This window comes from Castor canadensis, chromosome 8 (assembly GCF_047511655.1).
Source record: "Castor canadensis chromosome 8, mCasCan1.hap1v2, whole genome shotgun sequence".
NCBI classification, from domain to species: domain Eukaryota; kingdom Metazoa; phylum Chordata; class Mammalia; order Rodentia; family Castoridae; genus Castor; species Castor canadensis.
In genome coordinates, this window is record NC_133393.1 from 157,060,875 (window position 1) to 157,080,065 (window position 19,191).

The 19,191-nt window shown below is 53.0% G+C and overlaps 1 protein-coding gene across 3 annotated transcripts in view; it reads left to right on the top strand.

Moving 5' to 3' along the window:
- Positions 1-19,191, top strand: part of Tafa5 (TAFA chemokine like family member 5) — a 218,502-nt gene that overhangs the window by 117,309 nt on the left and 82,002 nt on the right. Inside the window, exon 2 of one of the 3 annotated variants that reach the window (XM_074084726.1) lies at positions 14,051-14,124. The exons of the other annotated variants lie outside the window; for them this stretch is intronic. Coding sequence (XP_073940827.1) covers positions 14,051-14,124 — 74 coding nt within the window. The remainder of the gene's footprint in view (positions 1-14,050; positions 14,125-19,191) is intronic. 3 annotated transcript variants of the gene reach the window in all.

The following is a 19,191-nucleotide window of genomic DNA, read 5'->3' on the forward strand; positions in this document are numbered from 1 at the left end:
TGCTCTGCTGAAAGATGCAAACCACCCCCAAAAGAAAGATACCCGTGTCCTGATCCCTGCACCCGAAACCGTGTCTTCCCAGGTGAGAGAGACTTTGTGGAGGTGACTAAATCAAGGATCTTGGGATGGGAGATGATCCTGGGTTGTCTGGGTTGGTCCTAAGTGAGGTCCATTGTGGGGGGAGGAGGCGTCTAAGGAGAGAGAGAGAAGGGGACATGAGGACAGAGAGGCAGTTGAAGTGACTTGAGGAAACAGCATCAGCCACACAGCAGGCACCTCTAGGGTCTGGAAAGGCTGGGAACAGGTTCTCCCAGGAGCCTCCAGAAGGAACCAGCCCTGACACCTTGAATGCTGTCCAGCGGAGCTCATTTCAGACTGTTGCCATCAGACCTGTGAGGGATGAAGGTAGCTGTCATACCGTCCCCGTCAGTGTCCACTTGGGGCACACTTCGCCTGTCATTGGTGTCCTCCTGGGATCCTGGAGGTGGGGTTGAAGGCTGAGTTGGCCCAGTTCGCTAGCCACAGTGACGTGATCAGGAAGGCACCCCCAGGACCTGGCATTGAGGCCTCTCCCACCCCACAGTGTAGCTGGAAGCACATGCCTGGGTAGGTCCCGTGCCCCACGTGTCCCCACCCTGTGCTGCGGGGATGGGGAACCTTTGTCCAGAGCCTTCTTAAGCTCTAACCTCTGCCACCTGTACTACGCCCTGCCAGGTGCTGCTGTTTTCAGATAATGCTGTAAGAGGCAGCTGCAAGTGACTGAGCCAGGATTTGAACCCTGGGAGTCTGTTGCCTCTGCCCATATGCTGAGCCACCAGGCTGTGTGGGATCAGGGAAGCAGTGGCCAGAAGCCCTGGACTTGGTGGTTTTTGAGAGGTGGTTTCTGCATTCCTTCAAGGCTGTGTGTGCAGCAGAGCCTGGCCGTGCCCTCAAGGCTGATGGACACCTGGTCCCTCGCCCCCTGAAGGTGGTAAACACAGTCGTCTTCCCAGGACTTCAGTCCCGGGACTGGCATGGACATGGTGCCTTCTCTGAGGTTTCACATTTACCTTTGTGGGCTGGATTGAATTAGAAAAAGACTGTCCTTGCAGTTTTGAAACGAGGGCCTCGTAAATGCTTTATTGGAACACGCTCAGGATTTACTTGCTCATAAAGATGCCTGGATGGCTTTGTCTGGCGTTGGGTAGTGATTGGCTCAGCTTCGTGTTCATCATTTATAACCAGGCACCTCGTCTGCCCTGGGGAGTCCGGGAGGCCTGCAGGCAGCATGTAGAACTGGTATTTGCAGCCTCTCTGGGTCCGGAGGCCACTAAGGAGCAACCCACATAGGACCTCAGGTAGTTCAGAGCGGGTCTTTTGCTTCAGAGGGCTCCTTCACCCTGCTCTCACCCCTTGTCTCCTGACCTCCAGACCCAGAAGGTCCCCTCCCACTGGAGAGTTCTTCCCTGGGCCTGCGAGGACCATAGGTGCTGGCTTCTACACCTCAGGCGACCCAGGGTGGGTCAGTGTGCATTTCAGGTTGTCAGAGGCAGGACAGTCCCTCCTGCTGTGGAGGGAAGGGTGAACAGTGGTGTAGGGTAACCACTGGTGAACAGTGGTTAGTAGATGGAGGAGGGGGCATTGGTGGATGGTGGACACCTTAACTGCTTGGTCAGCTGTCCAAGACGGTGATGCAGCCAGGCTTTGCATCTTCATTGAGCCAGCACTTTCTGGTCTCTCTTCTCCTAGGTGGAGCTGGGGCTCCTCCAGCCTCCACCCATGCTCACTGGCAGGGCCAGCACCTCGGAGCCTGGCCACTGCCTTCCTCACCAACTGCTGTGAAGGAGGGTTCTGCTCATGCAAAAGGGAGCCCAGTCCAGACTTGTGACCACAGATCAGAATGGTGGGCCAGGAGGAGGGGAAGCATGACACTCTCTGCTGCACCTTTGCCATTTGCAGGTCACACTGCCTCTGTTGTCTGTGGCTCGTGTTTCTCCTTTCTTCTCCCTGGTCCAGATTGGGTTTTGTCCTGCAGCTGACAGATGGATGGCCCAGTCTTCTAAGCCCGACATGCTAGGCCGAGGTTCTGTTAGGTTGTGTCTGACTCCAGACAGCCTTCCAAGGCCGGCCCCCACACAACAGAAGTCTACCCCAACCCTCCCACCCCCTGCAGGCCTGAACTTCACCCTCCTGTCCACATTGGTTGCTGTAGGGAACCCTTGACCCCTGCTTCTATCCAAGGAGTGGCGGCTCTGCAGGGCCTGGTAGTATACAGCCTCGTGTTGGTCATCGCTGCCTCTGACATTCCAGCCTAGTAGGCAGAGGGCTTCTTGGGGTCTGGGAATTGGGTGTACTGGAAATGAACACTAGGGAAGTCAGAGGTCTGGGCCAAAACATGGTCACTTAATCATTCAGCAAACTGCCCAAGTAGGAACAGAGTATGGCTTTTGATGAGGACAGAGACTTACAGGCAGACTCTGCAGCCTTGCTGTGCCCCTTATTGGGAGAAATCACTCCAGGTGTGGGGTGAGCAAAGGTCTTTCTTCCTCCCATTTTGCTGATGAGCAGTTCGTGGATGTAGGCTGTGAGCTGGGGTGAGGTGGATCTCTGTGCCCCTGCTGGCAACTTCCCCTCTCCTTTCACTCCCTGGAGGCCCTGGCCTGGCACTTTCTCCAGCCCTGATGGCCTCTCCAGTGATCCCACATTCCTCCCTCTCCTGCACTGCTCCAACGTCTCCTCTACAATGTCCCAGGTCCCCAACCCTCACTGCATCTCCAGCCTCATCCTCATGGCTCTGTGAACTCCTCTTCATCTCCCGCCCAGAGCTTTCCTTTCCTTCCTACATGGGTGCAAATGAATGCACATATTTTGACTTCATTATCTCAAAATTGCCCAATTTAGAGTTGGACTTTCTGATGCTCATAAAATCTGGGAGGTGGTTTTTAATCAGTTACTTCTGCATTGGCCGCCTCCTCAGAGAACGGAACAGTTTCCCTTGTTCTCCTGTTTTTGTTATTTTTTGCTAAGAATAATTTAATTTGATCTCCAAATGTGAGTTGCAAAGCTCTGTTCTTTGCTTTCTGGTGGGTGTTCTCAACTGCCCCCCTGCATGTCCCAAAGCTCACAGCGGATGCTGGCTAGGTCCCTCAAGGCCAGACCTCTGATCTGTCATGGCTGTCTCTGTCCTGCAGGTTTTGAATCTTGGTCTAACACTGGTTACTTATCCAGCATCCATTTAAGGGACAGTTCTACTATGTCATGGTCAATCTTAGGATTAGTGGACATGACGGTGGAGTGGCCTTAACCTTGAATGCTGAGTGGTCAATTGCTCCCTCTTCCATCTGTCATTTTTTTACCTACTCATCCATTCATACACCCAAATTTCTGCCCATCCATCCATCCGTCCATCCTTCCACCTACCTATTCACCCATCAACCATCCACATCCATCCATCTATCATCCATCCATCCATCCAACCACTTAACCAACTATCCATCCACTCATCTACTCATTCTTTTACCCTTTTATTCACCCATCAATCCCTCCGTCCACCCACCCGTTCATCAATCCAACCACCCATACATACATACATCCTCCATCCTTCATCCATGGACATTTTGGATTTCCATCTGTAGCAGCTGCTGAGAGCAGTGGTACTCTAGAAAGGCCAGCACAGTACCATCAGTGCTTATTATATAGGTGTTTTACCTGAGGCCATGACTGTGGGGAACATGCTCTGGGCAGGCTTTACAGAGAGTGCTGGGGGTGGTAGCAGGAGCAGGTCTAGGGAGACTGGCCTCCCAGTGTGAAGGCAGGAATAATAGCTTGCTAGGTGTCCGTGGGTGCAAGGCAGCATCAATTCACAGCAGCCTGCATTCCTTTTGTAGCAGGACCAAGTGCCCCAGGTGCAGGATGCAGGAACCCAGGCTCAAGTCCTTTATGGAGTAGTTTGGGGGTGGAGAGGGTGTGACAGTAGGTTTGACCTTACAGACATACACATGGACCTGTGCCCAGCTAGACTGTGGAGGTGTAGGGTCACTGCTGAGCACCTGTGATTCTCAGTGCCCCGTGTGGTCTCCAGCATGTAGGTTGGGAAGCAGCATGAAATGGAATCCTTGCCCTGGAACAGGGGTGCATCTGCAGGTCTGTGAGGCAGAGCATCGCAGCCAGGCCCCTTATCTTCTTTCTGCTTTCTGTTCTTAGAAGAGGGCATGAGGTTGAGCAGTGGACATTGTTGGAAGCCAGGGCCTGAGTATTTCTTGAACTACCCCTTCCCGAAAGAGTCTGGCAGCAATTCCATCTCCACATCTTCCTTCTTTCTCCTCCATTGTCATGGGTGGTAGGACTCCAGGAGCACAAAACTCCAAAGGGTATCAGAATCCTGGTGGAGCTCTCTGCTGCAGGAGGGAATGACCTGGGAGCCAAGCAGTCAGCCCCACAGTTGCTCTGCCACACAGATATTTTTCTACCCTCTTCGTCTTTCAGTGAGGCAAGAGGTGAAGTGATACTTGGCAGTGGTGAGTGACCACTTACAAGTGGGTTAGGACCTGTGCACTTACAAACACTTGGTCCTGGCATTTATATTTAGTAAAGACAAAAACTGCACCACACACAACTATAAAGGAGGATTTATAAGTTGGCTAGCACAGTTGGAAACTGGGTAGTCCAACAATAGCCATCAGCACACTAAAGAGCCAGAGAATTCAGTAGCTGTTCAGTACCAAAAGCTGTAAGACTCAAAACAAGGGGATCAATAGTGCAGCCCCAGTTGGAGGCTGAAGGCTGAGGCTCTCTGGGGAGTCCCTGGTGTGAGTCCACATTGAAGGGTTGAAGAAGCTGGAATTGCTGCCCACAGGTGCTGCAGCAACAATGGACTCTCTCTGGATGAGTGGGACTTGCACACCCTGGCTGGCTGTTTCATTTTTCCATCCAGGCCCCCAGCCCATTGGGCTGCACCTCCCACATTCAGGGCGGGGCTTCCTCCCTGAGTTGCTGTCCCATATGCGTGGTCTCTGACAGTGCCTCACAGGCAGACACACCCAGAGTGTCTAGGCATTTCCCTGTCCAGTCAAGTTGACAGTCAAGATTAACCATCACTGTTGTTGAAAAGCTGGAAGAAAGGCTTATTCATGGATCTTACAACAAGGGAGAGATGGAGTTCAACTCCCAGCAGATCAAAGACAAGTGGGGATTTACAAGGTGAGGGACTGCGTGGAAATGACCTAGAGGAACTTGTTTACATGTCAGGTGGGGGAAGAGGGACTTCAATGGATAGGAAGTATTTGGAGATTCTTCATTAACTGGCTATATTAATCCATTTTTCCATTGCTGGAACAAAATATCTGAGGCTGGGTCATCTGTGAAGAAAAGAGGTTTATTTAGCTCACAGTTTTGGTGGCCCCATTTGTTCAGCCTCATGGTGATACATCATGGCGGAAGCACATGCAAGACAGGAAGCCAGGGAGTGACTTGTGCATCAGGCTTGCTCTTACATCACCTTGATCTTGTGGGAACTAGCTGGGGTTCCACAAGAAGTACCCTAATTACCTTCAAGGGAGCTTCCCTAGTGAACTAAACACTTCCCACTAGGCCCCACCTTATAAAGTGCCCATCACCTCAACCCCACCATCCTGGGCAGCTGCTTTCAACACACATGAGCCCTTGGGGGTGGCAAACCATATTCAGCTGTAGAACTGGCTTAGTGGGATGCGTGGCAGGCATGAGCTAGGCTGGACTGCCAAGGAGGAGGCCTTGTTGAGAAGGCTGGAGGGTCTGGCCTGTGATGGTGAAGGAATGGATCCTGTCATGTGTGGCATGAGGGTGTTTAGAGAGTGTTGGAGCTGTAGGATCCTGGAGCAGGAGGTAGGTGCCAGACAGATGACTGGTAACAGGGTCTACCCCACAGTCATCTCCCAGGCCATCACTGGGGCTGAGGTGGACTGACATGTCCTACACTGGATGATGGGAAGATCGTGAGAGGGAGTGTTGGTGGCCTCACTGGAGTCCCGGTGGCAGGTGTGGCCAGAGCACCTGTCAGCACTTGGCTGTGGACAGGGTCCTCCTGCCCACACTGGCCTGCCCGCAACAGTAGTCACACTGCAAGGTGGACGTGGCCAGGACGTCATCCCTCCTTAGCCTTTGCCATCTCGCTCTGCTCTGCTCTTGTGCAGTGCTCAGCAGTGAAGGTCTCATCTCCTGACTGCCTTCCCTGTGTCTTTGTAATTACCAAGCAGAAGGTGAGCCCAGCCCCATGGAAATGACTTCTGAAAGCTGTGAGGGTCCAAGGTGAGCTCCGATGCCAGCTGTCGCCTTTGACCTTGGAAGAACCCCTGGTGGTGATGAGAGGGTTTTCTGCAGAGCCTCACCAGCTCCCTGGCAGCCTGTTGCACAGCGCTGCAAGGTCTGCCATGAGCTAACAGTGGGAAGCAGCCCACAGATAGGGGCATGACAGGGTCATCTTTTGAGCAAAGGTGTCTTAGCCAGGTCTCCAGGTGGGTAGGACAAAGAAGGAGGTCATTTGTTGCTGCGTGCAAGGCTGGTGTGAAATTCCCAGGGTTCAGCATATTTCTTAGAAAGCCGGAGACAGGTGTGAGGAAGGAACAGGCCAGCGGGCCTGAGCATGCCCCATTTAACCGCATCGGATGCTGGCACAGGACTCAGCAAGGTGTCAGCTGCGCTCCTCGGCATGTGTGCCTCAGAGGCCATCATCCTTCGTGCCTTCCGGATTTTTAAATAGACTTTCTGCTGTATTGGAAAAAGTCTTCGATTTATAGAGAGATTGTGGAGATAGTTCAGAAGGCCCCCCACTCACCCCTCACCCACTTCCCACAAAGTAAGGAATATTGTTAACTTCTTGACCTTAGTTTGGGACATTTGCTCCTTAAAGAACCAACATGGTTGCATGTGGTCATTAACTGAAGTTCACTTGCTTTGTATCCCATTGCATCAGGGTTCACAGAGGATAGCCCTGGCAGATTGTTTGGTCAGTCCATCTCCTCTGCTCCTTTGAGCCCATGAGGCTCTGTGAGCCTCTCAGGTGTTCTGGGTCTAATGACCTTGACAGTGTTGAGGAGTGCCCGTCAGTAATCCATCTGATATATTTCCCACGAAAAGACTGGAGTTATGGGACTTTGGGAGGAAGATCACAGGCATGAATGGCCTCTCTCACTACATCCGATCAGGGGTCCACACTGTCACTTTGACATATTTGACCACGATCCCTGTGGCTGGCGGTGTTTGCCAGGCCCCTCCCCCTGAAGTCTCTCCTTCCCGGTTCCATGGCACCTGCTCTGGGAGGAAGTCACTGTGCAGCCTGCACATAAGGAGTGGGGATGAGCTTCACCCTTCGGGATAGAGGGTCCCCAACAGTTCTTTGGAATTCTGGAGGTGAGATTTACCCTCTCCCCTGTGTTAACTGACTTGGTCACCTTCTCGGACCACGATGGGCTTATAGGCACTTTTCGAACTTGGGTTACAAGCCAGAACTGCTTTCTCTATTAGAGTCCGGTGGCTCTGTATCCGTTGACACCCCCATCACGATTTGCTTTTTTTTGAGCACCTCCTTATTCTCTGGGACAGCCAGTGCTGCAGGCTCAGTGGCACATTGCTCGAGCCCTTTTCCCGGGAGCCCTGGTTCCTCTTCTTGTGGAATAGCATTGAACACCAGGTCTCTGTGTTGGGAGTTCTATAGTGGGGAGCCCTTACTTCTCAGCCCTTTCAACTACCAGAAGGAGTGGTTCGTGTGCACACACTGACCACGCGTGTGCACTGGTTGTAGGTGTGTGGCTGTCTATATCCATGTTACTCCAAACACGAGCTCACCCTGGTTCCTCCACACTGACCACGCAGATCGCAGATCGCTCCAGCCACTCCTGTTGCTGTCTGTCTTCTCCCTCTCCCACAGAGATGCCCTACTCCTGCCATCTATTTACCCAGTTGTTCAGTTCAAGGGCACACCCACACAGTGTGAAAACCACTGTGTGTCCCCGGGGAGATGGCTCTGTCACCTCGTGCACAGTGCTTGGGGACATACCTGTGCCCTCAGTCTCACAGGCTCCACTGTTTCCAGAGTTATGTAGGTCAGCACTGTCCTCCGTCCCAACAGCAAGGTGTCTTGAAACTCTGAACTCCTGCCTGGGTCCTCACTGTTCTTCATGAAGTTTTAAGTTTGCATTTATGAAGGTTCACATCCCAAGGGTCGTGGCACTCCTGTGATGCGGTATGGTTCCCGCCTACAGTATCCTACAGGGGGCGCTACTCTGGACCCCTCCCAGTTTCCTCCAAGCTTTTGGGGACCACTGCTCTTTTTGCTTTTTCTGGAGTTTGTCTTTTCCAGAATATCACAAAGCCGGAACCTGCAGTCCGCAGCCTTTCTACACTGGCTTTGCTCACCTAGTGACATGCATTCAAGGCTCTCCATGTCTTTCTGTGGCTTAATAGCTCAGTTTTTGTTATCACTGAATCATGTCTTGTGATGCAAATTTGCCCTGACATCTTATCCATGCACCTATTGAGAGACATCCTGGTTGCTTCCAGTTTGGGGGTTCTGGGTAAATCTGCTGTAAACGTTCACATGCATTTGTGTGTGCAGCAGTTTTCAGAGCAGGTTAACTCAGCACCTTGGCGTGTAGTTTCGGATCCTCTGGGAAGAGTGTACTCAGCCTTGCAAGTGACTGCACCGTTTTGTGTTCCCCCACAGTGACTAAGAGCTCCGGGCGCCCCACATTCTCACCAGCATTGGATATTTTGGGGCTGGGAGAATTTAGCTATTCTAATAGGGTGTGGTGATTATCTCAGTATTTCATTGTAAACTTTGCTGGTGACCAGTGAGGTGGAGCGTCTTTTCATGTGCTCATTTGCATTTTTGGTGAGGCATCTATTGAGATCCTTTTTCTGTTTTAATTGGGTTGTCTGTATTCTTACTGTTGAGTTTTCAGGGTCTTGGGGGTTCTTTTTGATGTATTTTGGCTACAAGTTTTCATCAGAAACGTGGTTTGCAAATACCATCTCCCAGTCTGTAGCTGGTCTTTTCATTCTTAGTATCTTTGCAGAGCAGATGTTTTAATGTTAGTAAAGTCTAATTTATCACATTTCTTCTTTCATGGATTATACACTTGGTGTTTTATTTAAAATCTCATCAACAAACTCAAAACCACATAGATTTTTCTCCATGTTACTTCTAGAGTTTAATGTTTTATATTTAGGTTTCAGATTCATTTTGGCTTAGTGTTTGGAAAGGGAGTGCAGTCTGTGTCTAGATTTTTTCTTTTACTTTTTTTTTTTCCCCCTGCCTAAGGGACAGAGCCACAGGCCCTCCTTTCTCATGAACTTGCCATGGCAGCTGTGTCAAAGGTCAATTGACAGTGTTCTCAGGGTGGCTGCAGGGCTCTGTCACTGCTGGCAGCACCCACTCCCTCCTATTTTCTGTAATCTCCAGGACACGTGCCAGGCTGGGAGATATGTTGATTGAGTTAGGGTCAGCGCTACCTGTGTGTATCTGAAGAAAGTTCACCCAAACCCAACTTTTCTGAACCACTGGATTTCTTGTAGACAGAGTGTTTGCAGTGGGCTCTTGGTGCAATGGAGGAGGCTTCTTGGCCACTGTCCCCTAAGACAGCATGCGCTCAGCAACTGCTCGTCCCAGCTGCAGAGGCAGCTTTGCTGGCAGAGGGCATGACATAGTTTGTTCCCAGTGGGCTGGGCAGGCCTGTGGCTTCTGCAGAGTTGAGACTGAGGCTGTTTGCTAAGCTGGTGTTAGCCTGCATGCCCACAGCACCATGGTCCTCAGGAGAGTCCGGGACCTGGCATCTCCAACAGATGATCCCAGATGGGTTGCCTTGCTCCTCCCACAGTGCAAGCAGAGAAACTGAGGCTCAGAGAAGGTGGCTGCCCCAGCCAGAGTGACTCCAGCCAGGATGGAGCCTGTTGTCCCTGGAGGCTGGGCTGGGATGGCACAAGAGGATGGAAAGTAACAATGCAGGCCCTGCCAGTTCTGGTTTGAAGGCCCTGGTGGGGCCCTCATGGTTAAGACCCGCTTGGGAAGTGACACCCATGGACAGGAGGGTTAAGGGGCATTTGTCCACACATTTTCCCACATTTGCTCTGCACTGGCCCAGGTGAGACTCTGTGGAATGTCCCGGCACCAAGCTTGTGAGGAGGCCAGAAAAGCTCCTGCCCCAGCACATCTGCCCGTGCTGACTCCCACACTCTGGTGCTTTCTGAACGTGCCCTCTGCCTCCACAGTGTGGCACTTCACCTTCGTACCAGGAGCCCTTCTCCCTGCTCCATCAGCCTGAGGCCCAGTTGAGCACCTGCTGCCCCTGCCAGGTTCTCCCCCCCACTCCCTGACTGGCTATGACCTCAGCAATGGCAACACTGGGAGTGCCTTGCACCCTCTGCAAACCCAGGACCCTCTGCCACCGCCTCCAGGAAGGAGATGCCTGCAACTAGGTATTTCTAGCTGTGCCTGTCAAGCTGGCCAAGCTTGGAAGAGTAAGGCCTTAGAGCCCCATGCCCTTCTCAGAACTGGAGTCGGAAATGAAGGTTCCCAGTTAGCATTTTGGGGTCCTTAGTGGTGTGTTTCTTTCTAGGGTAGATAGCCTAGAAATGACTGACATTTCCAGGAAATATCAAACACATTTGTGGTTTTGCCAAATATGTGCTGCACATCCCACAAGGTTGATGGTGTTAATCAGACAGCGGCAGCCACTGTGTCGTGCCCAGGCTGGGAGATAAAGATGATTACATTACTGAACAGCAGGTGTCCCCTGGGTCCAGGTAGAGCCGGTCATCCTCTCCATGGAGATCAAGCAACCCGAGGGAGAAAGCACTGAGGATCTGCAGAAAACTCCCAGCTGTCCAGTGAAATAGGAAGCCCTTGCCTGTCGGCAGCATGGTTCTACAGGTGGCTTCCTGGAGTCCAGCTCAGAAAGGGAAGACTGACCTGGACAGCCCATCCTGATGTTTACCCCTGACCCGCCCCGGACCCTTGCACCCATGACTGGGCATCCAGGTGGCCCTCCTGACATTCTCTGGGAACACTCAGCTCCCCTCGGCCTTGGTCTTGCTACCAGTCTTGTTACCAGTCTTCTTAAGCCCACTTCATTCACCCATCCTCAGTGTCCAGAATGGTTTGAAAGACAAATAAATCTACTGAAGACTGAAGTGGGAATCTTTTTTATAAAGCAAGGGAATTGCCAGTCTGGTTACACTGCAGGGGGCTTGCACTGCTGTGTAGCATCTGTGTGCAGGCTCATGTCTCTGAGCTGGTCCCCCCCACCCTACACCCTGAAAGTGCCCTCTGCCTCCACAGTGTGGCACTTCACCTTGGTACCAGGAGCCCTTCTCCCTGCTCCATCAGCCTGAGGCCCAGTTGAGCTCCTGCTGCTTCCCTGTCACTGGCCATAGCTGGTACCTTTGCTTCCCTGTCACTGGCCATAGCTGGTACCTTTGCATCCTGTGACCACTCAGGGATGTCCAGGCAGAACACCTCAAATGTAGAGCAGGAATCTACCAGACTCCTTTCCCTTCTCCACATCCATGAGGTCCCCTGCCTCCTGATCCCCTCCCTGGAAGAGGTGGGCAGGGCACCAGGGGAGATGAGAGCCAGGGTAGCCACCTCTGCTATAAATCCCAAGTTCCTCCTCTGGTCTCCAGTGATGCCCAGGAAGCCCTGGATAGCAAGAATTTGGGGGTCATCCTACACACTGTGGGTGGAAAGCCAACTTGACTTGGGGTGGGGTGGAGGAAGGGTCTAGGGAGGCTGCAACAAGGACTTCAGGATTTTCTGAAGAGTGGACTCTGCTTCCAGGATGTGCTGGGCTGTTTCCAGGTGGAGGAGGGTTTGTGGAACGACCTTGTCCTCTCTTTGCACAGTATCACTGCCTAGTGCTTCTGTGGGCCAGTATGGGACATTTTGTAGGTGGGATGGGGACATTCTAGGAAAGGCCACCCAGCCAGGGTTCTGTTTCCAGTGAACCCAGAGGAAGAAGCTGCCTTGTTCTCTGACTGCCTGTGTCCAGGTGCCTGCCCAGCATTGGTTCTGATCTGGCCTGCGCCGTGGTGGGATGCTCGCTGGGAAGGGCACTGCAGCCGCCTTTACTGACCTTTGTGAAGTCATAAACCGAGGCATAATTGTAATTGCCATGTTGTGGCAACAGTGTTCCAGTTCCAGGCCAGCTCTGGATGGGCCCTAGGGCTGCTGCTGGACCTGCCAGGCGGGCAGCACCTCATTAATATGCACATTAAAGGGGATAATTGACTAGAAGCCAGCTGGATGGCAGAGGCACTTTCCAGTGGACATCTCAGAGCAGCCTTGGCTGCCCGAAGGAGAACAGTGAAAGTGCCCATGTCTCCTCTACCGCCCTCCATAAAAGGCCAGCACATGAGCTGCAGAGCCGGCTGCGGGCCAGGGCGATGCGTCCTGGGCGAGTGATAAACCCCAGGCTCCCAGTGCTGGGAGCTCTGGCTGTCTTCTTGAGCAGTGATTCTGGGCTTGTTTTGCTTTTCAGACTGAAATCAACCAGCTTTGCTCAGACCATCAGGATGGGGTGACCTGTAGGATGGGGTATGCTCACTTATCCTTGGTGAGCAAGACTCAGAGTCACAGAGGGCAGGGGACCTTCAGCTCCCCCTGTCTGTGGCCTATGCTTGGAACACAGGCATAATCCACTCATTGCCCTCCTCTGCCCTCCCCAGACAGCAGCTGCCTGACCAGGTGAGAGGTCTCAGCAGCTGCTCCCTTAGGTTTAGCTTCTCCTAACGGTCAGGATTGCTCAGGTGATGGGAGTTAGGTCTGGGATGACACAGTCTCTTCTAGGAGAGCTAAGACAGCCTGTGGTAACCTCCATGGTCCTGGCTCTTCTCCCTTGCCAGGCCAGAAGTGAAATGGGTGATTTTAGCCCTCTTTTAGAAGCTGGTGTCCAACCATCCATTCTTGGGGACAGCCCCATCTCAACTAAGTGCCCTCTGGGAGGCCTGGGCTATCCTTCCAGATATACACAGCCATCTTTCATTTCCAGAGGGGAGCTGATGGCAGGCTCTTCTAGGGTCAAGGGGTTCTTTGGTCAGTCAGTACTTCTGGGAACCCTGGGTGGGGGTCCCCTTATGTCCTGGCATACCCCACAGCTGAATGGTCTGCAGTGGGGGAAGATCTGCTGCCATCTTGCCCCTCGCCTGTCCAGCAGAACATTGGAGGTTTCTCCCTGTCTCCAGGCCTGGTGGTTGGATGAAGCACTCAGGATGAGTGCCCTTAGGCCTCCTCACCCAGGCTCCACTCCACCCTGGCCTCCAGGAGCTGCCTGGAGTCTCTCAGCCAAATCTCACATGAAGAGGATGTCAGGGAAAGGGGGGATTTGAACACCTTAAGGGTTTCTGACGTTTCTCAGACTTCAGTCTGTAAGGATGTGTGAAAAGATACAACAGAGGGTCCTGAGTGATGCCTGGGACACATCTGAGTTTGTATCCCGCCCCTTTGCTTGCCAGCTCCAGGCTGGGGTAGCTGAAGGGACCCCATGAACCTTGAAGAAATGCAACGAGTGTGATAGGGACTAGCCAGAGAAACCGCTGCAGGGCTAGTCAGGGAGGCCTGAGTCACATTGTCCCTAAGAGTCATGCAGTAACATGGAGTCTGGTCTCCAAGTCCTGGACTAGAGCGTGTTTTCTTGAGGATCACCTATACCCTGGGGTGGGGATTAGATAGAGCAGGCAGAGGTGTCCTCACGCAGGTGGCCCAGTGCAGCATCTCAGGTAGCCTGAGGAATAAATGAGGTCCTGTAGGGGCCAGCTCTGGTCCTTTCTTCAGCCTACATTCCTGCCATGGCTCTGCCTGATGGAGCCCTCCTCCAGCCTACCCAGATAGGAACATATTTTGGGGGTGATCCTCCTGAGGGTCGGCCCCTCCCACCTGGGCACCTGGCCTCTCCCACTGTAACCAGACCAGCTTTGCGCTGGCCTTGGGTGTCAGGTCTGAGATATGTGACAGCAGTAGAACCCCTGGGTAGGGAAAACTTGTGATTGCAAAAGTGCACACCACATGCCGAGGGTTAAAGTAACGTGAGTTCCTCTCCTACAGCTCTGAAGACCAGCAGGGTCCCACCCAGCCGACCCAGTTGTGGCAGAAACCATTCCTTCCTTCCAGAGGGTCAGGTAGGGTCTACTTGATGCCTTTCCCAGCTTCCCTTGCCACAGCTCCTAGGCCCGAGCCCTCCTCCAGCCCACTCCCTGCTCCTCGTGTCTTCCACCTTCTCTTCCTCTGCTGTTGGATCTCCTCTGCTCCTCTTAAGAGGAACCTTGCGATTCCACAGGCCCTGGTGAGATCCTTGACCCCATCCGCCCTTGGCTGCCTGTGGTACCATGCACCCTTGTGATGGAGCAGGCATCTTCATTTCATAGGTTTCAGGTTCCGGCTCAGGCATCTCCAGAGCTGTTTCCTGCCCTCTGTATGGGGAAGTGCCCTTGACTCCCTTTTCTGAGCCATCCTCTTGCTCTGTGTTCTGATGGTGTACTCCTTGAATGGAGACTGCTTCTCTCACCACTGGGCTGGGGAGACGGGCTCCCCCTCTCCATCACCCTAACTGCCTGCCTTTTCCCACCAGTACTCTTGGTGGTCTGTCCCTGCATCTGTCTCTCTTTATCTCTTTTCCCCTCTCTCTCTCTCTCTCTCTCTCTCTCTCTCCCTCTCTCGGTATAGACTCCTCTAGAATGGAGACACTTCTTTCCAGGGAAGGATTTGTGGGGCAGCTGAGGGCTGGGGTGGACCTAGGGTTTCTGTTTGTCTTGACCACATGAGTGTTTGTATTACTTATAATTTTCATATTAAATCATCTTTAATTAATAAGAAGATGAGGGTGCCAGAGGAAGCCAGCACACTGAAACAACAAAGTATTGAAATATTAAATGTTGGTTCTCTGATGCTGATAGGTTCACAGGACATCTGTGCCATTTCATTGTGCACACTGCCGGATGAAGACATTGCTCCAGGTCCCTGCTCTCTCCTGGGCAGGTTGTGACAGCAAAGGTGTGGCAGGGCTCAGATATCGCCCCCACTTCCTTCATGTGTGTTCTACAGACATGGCAGGTGGCAATGCCAGCAGCCAGAAGAGGTCCTGTGTCCTTGCTACTTATTCATTCATCCTTTTCATGATTGTCATTTGCAGTATGTGCTCCGTGCTGGACCGTGGGACTTGGGGACAAGAGGAGCAGGCCAGTGGGGAGCTTCTGGGTGGACTTGGTGCACGGTTTGGTTTGTGTGTTTCCAGATCAAAGGGGACCGTAGTCCCAGGGCAGGGTCTAGGGAGCTACTGTCCCACAGTGAGGGTGATGGCAGGGCCGGGGTTCCCCTCACTGCTTGGCCAGTCCTGTTCTGGGCCTGTAACCTAAGTACACGCACAGGACATGGCTGTGTTCCCTGACTGGCCTGATGCACTTGATCACAGAGCCCAGAGAGGCCGGGTGCAGTTTCACAGCCAGGCCTCAGGCACACAGGTGTGTTGGACCTGACAGTGCCTAGGGCCTGAGTGAACAGATGCCAGGATGCAAGAGCTCGGGTGAGAGGTTGGGCAGCAGGGTAGGCACATGGCACTGGTGTGGTACAGTTGGGAGCAGCTGGATGCCAGTCGTGAGCACAAGGAGAGAGCAGGACAGGTGGAGGGGCAGGGACACTAGTCAGTCCTGCCATATCTGGGGATCTGGAGCCTCCCTTCCAGCCTTCTCCAGAGCCAAGCACAGACTGAGCTCAGATTGCTCCGCCTGCAGACATCTCTAGTGACCCTGCCCCAGCCCCACACTGCTTGGACCAGAACCTTCCAGAACAGCTGTTCCTTACTGAGGGGGGTGTCTGATTTCCGGGTGTTGGATGAAATGACTTCTCAGTGCCCTTCATTGAACCTGTGTTTCTAGAGATCCTCCATCCCCACATACGGGGTGTGCAGGGTCCGCAACCTACCATGCTTGCCTGAGAAGCCACCCTATTCAGGTCTAGGCCTTGAGTCTGCAGCCCTTGCTTGGTGTGGACAGGAACCTAGGCATGGAGGGGCATTCACGGAGCAGGACTCAGTACCCCCTGCAAGGGGCTTCACTGTCAATGCTTTGATTTATTCTCTGGGAGTCCTGAACAGCCAGTCCATCGCCCAGTCATGGCTATTGCTTTTGTCTCCCTCCACCTGCCCTTCTCTGAATTAAAGAAGCTACCCTGGAGGCTTAAGCAGAGCTGTGGGAGCCATTGATGGCCCTCCCTGAAGTCCTTTCTTCTTCCCCTGTCTTGACCCACCTTTGTGCATCCACAGGCAGCAGAGGACAGGCTGAATGCTGACTGGATGGCCTCCCAGGACAGTGGTGCATGTCCTTTGTGGCTGGGCAAGTCTTGGTGACCATAGAGATGTTTCCTTAGGTGGAAAGGAGGTGTAAGCATCTGGTGCCCCTGGACTTGGAAGGTAGCGAGCACTCTGGGAAGGCTCGTCAGTTAGCCCTGGACAGGGGATATCTCTACAGATGACGCACAGGATCACATGTCAGTGCTGGTCCTCACAGGGACCAGCATGTGTGTGAGTGTGCACACTTGCTATGTGAATATCTTCTGAATGTGCGGGCTTGGTGTATGGATACATAGTATGGTGTGTGCACACCGTGTGGCATGTGGATATGTGTTTAGATGTGTGCTTGTACGTAGAATACTCTGTGTGTGTGCACTCATGTGTGGTGGTGTGAGTGTGAGCATGAGTTTGAGTGCACGTGTGTGGGTGTGAGCACACGTGTGAGGCCACCCGCATGTGAGTGTGAGTGCACACGTGTGCCTCTATATCCTGACCATGGGCCCGGCACCTCCTTTGGTGCGCGTGGGCAGAGGCCTGTGCGGGCTGCACATGAACTCAGATGTGTACCCGTCCCCTTGGGGACCTTAAAAGGCCTACTAGCTGGGCCCCAAGGTCTCTGGAGTATGTTGAGTCACTCGTTCAGTGGTGAGGTGTCCCTGAGACAGGATTCTAGAACTACAGGCTGCATTCTCAGGCTCCTTACGCCATCTCATTGACTGCCATGCCATAATGTCCCCAATGCCCTACACAGGTGCACCATCCCTGAGACCTGGAGCTGGACTGGGGTCCTCAGAGCCTCTCCGAGGTCTGCAGGTCACACTGCATGCAGAGGTTCCTGAGAACAGCCCTAGCCCCAGCTGGGGAGCTGATTCTGGAACCAGCAGGACCAGTGGACCCTTTTCTTGATCCTTGGTCCCTGGGTTTGTCCCATCTCCCGGTGACAAGTCTGCCCCTCTCCCTGCCCTCTGCTCTTGGTGGCTCCGGTGGCTCTTCTTTCTGTGGATATGGAAGCATGTGGCAACAGGCCCGTCTCAATTGGTTCAGCAGCACAGAATCCCTGGGCCACTGTTTCCACCAGCATCAGACAAGTGGCTGTGCACTGTCCTCTCCCGAGCAGGTGCCTCCTGGCTGGGATCACTGACTGCGGTGTAAGCCAGGTCCTCTCCAGGGAGGGGCTGAGCCTGAGCTTCTCTGATCTAAGACCCTTGGTGCCTTGCACCCACAACCTGGAAGGCCTGAGCTGGCCACACAATTTGGTGGAAAGCTGGACTAGGCAGCGTGTCCAGTTTCTTGAGAGAGGGCCCTCTGCAGAGCTCGGTCCTGCTTAATTTCTCCATCTTGCCTTGCACGCCTTCATGCAGAGATAATCCTTAGCTCTCCCCCAAACTCCGTGCCTTCATGATCTACCACACTTAATTAATTGGCTCTGTTGAAGTTGAACTGTGATGGAGAATTTGATACCAGGATTAATAAGAGGCTCAATTTCATTGTAATTCAAATATTGAGATTTTGATACTTCATGGGATCTTAAAGACCACTTTTTTTTCCCCTGTATTTTTTAATCGTTGTTCTGTGTGTCTGTAGGATTAGTGATAAACTAGACATTAGTCACTTTGTGAGTGCAGTGCCGAGTATTTCAATATCTTCTGCTACAGTGGGAAGACAGAGATGCTTGGTGTAGATTAATGTCTGGTTTTGACACCACCTCCTGCTAGTGGCAGGGTTCTGGCCATCTCTGCACCCAAGGTGTCCTCAACATGCCTGCTGCAGAGGCCAGAGTCAGCTTGGGGCCTGGGGGCATGCTGGCTGAGCAGGAGTCCTGCACCTTCTTCTAGGACTAACAGAAAAAAGGGGGGGCTCTACCCAAGGAGGGCATGCCAGTGCAGGGCAGAGACGAGCAGGGCCTGGGGAAGCACAGGTGGGGCTCCAGACCATTTTGGTCCCCTGGCCCTGTAATGTGGGCAACCTAGGCAGGGTGAGCAAAGTCAGGGTGGTGCCAGTCCAAGGGACACCTGGAAGGGGAGCATGGCACCTCAGTGTTCATGCGTGTTTGCATGTGTATATCTTAAGTGAGCATAGCACACATGGTGTATGCACACACTAGGGAATTTTTGAATGTGCTCATGGGTGTGCATGGATGTGTGTGCACATGTGCTTCTCATAGTGTAGCACACAGGGCAAATGTGTGCTTGTGGGAGTGTGTGCATTCCCAGGTGTGTGTGTGCACGTGTACATCTCACACTCCGTGTGGCACACAGGGCGTATATGTGCACATAGATGTGCACAGATACACGTGTGTGCATGGATGCAATGTGACAGACAGGCCAAGGCAGGTAGCCTGGTGTGGTGATCTCCGTCCCCCCCTCTGCCATCCACTGTCAGGAGCAGTCCTGTTCTCCCTGCAGACCTGTCTGCCTCCTCACCACCTTGTCTCTTGCTCAGGTCCAGGTGGCCAGCTGGTTTCATTATGATGCAAAGAGACAATTGTGGTCACATAACTGATGTTCTGTTCAGATTTGTGGGTGGCAGCATGTCTCTGCCACCATTATCACCCGGTGGCCTTTGTGGCCCCGTTAACTCTGCCTTCACGTCGGGCTGTTTTAAGATTTACAATGAAACATCTAGTCCCGGCTGGCGTGTGTGCATGGGTCACGTGGATGTTGGCCTGTGTGTGGTGCATGTGCAGAGAAACACTGCAGCCTCCTCCCTCCATCCGAGAGGCCGTGGTCATCAGAGCTGTCACAGCTGTCCCCACCCGCACCAGCCCACACATCTCACACTGGGCGAGTTATTTCCTTAGGTTTTTGTCTCGATTCTAAAGGTGATGTGTGCTCTGTGTGACACGGTGAAGAGTCCCACTCCCGGAGGAGCTCAGGACATGGTGCAAGGAGAGCCTCACACC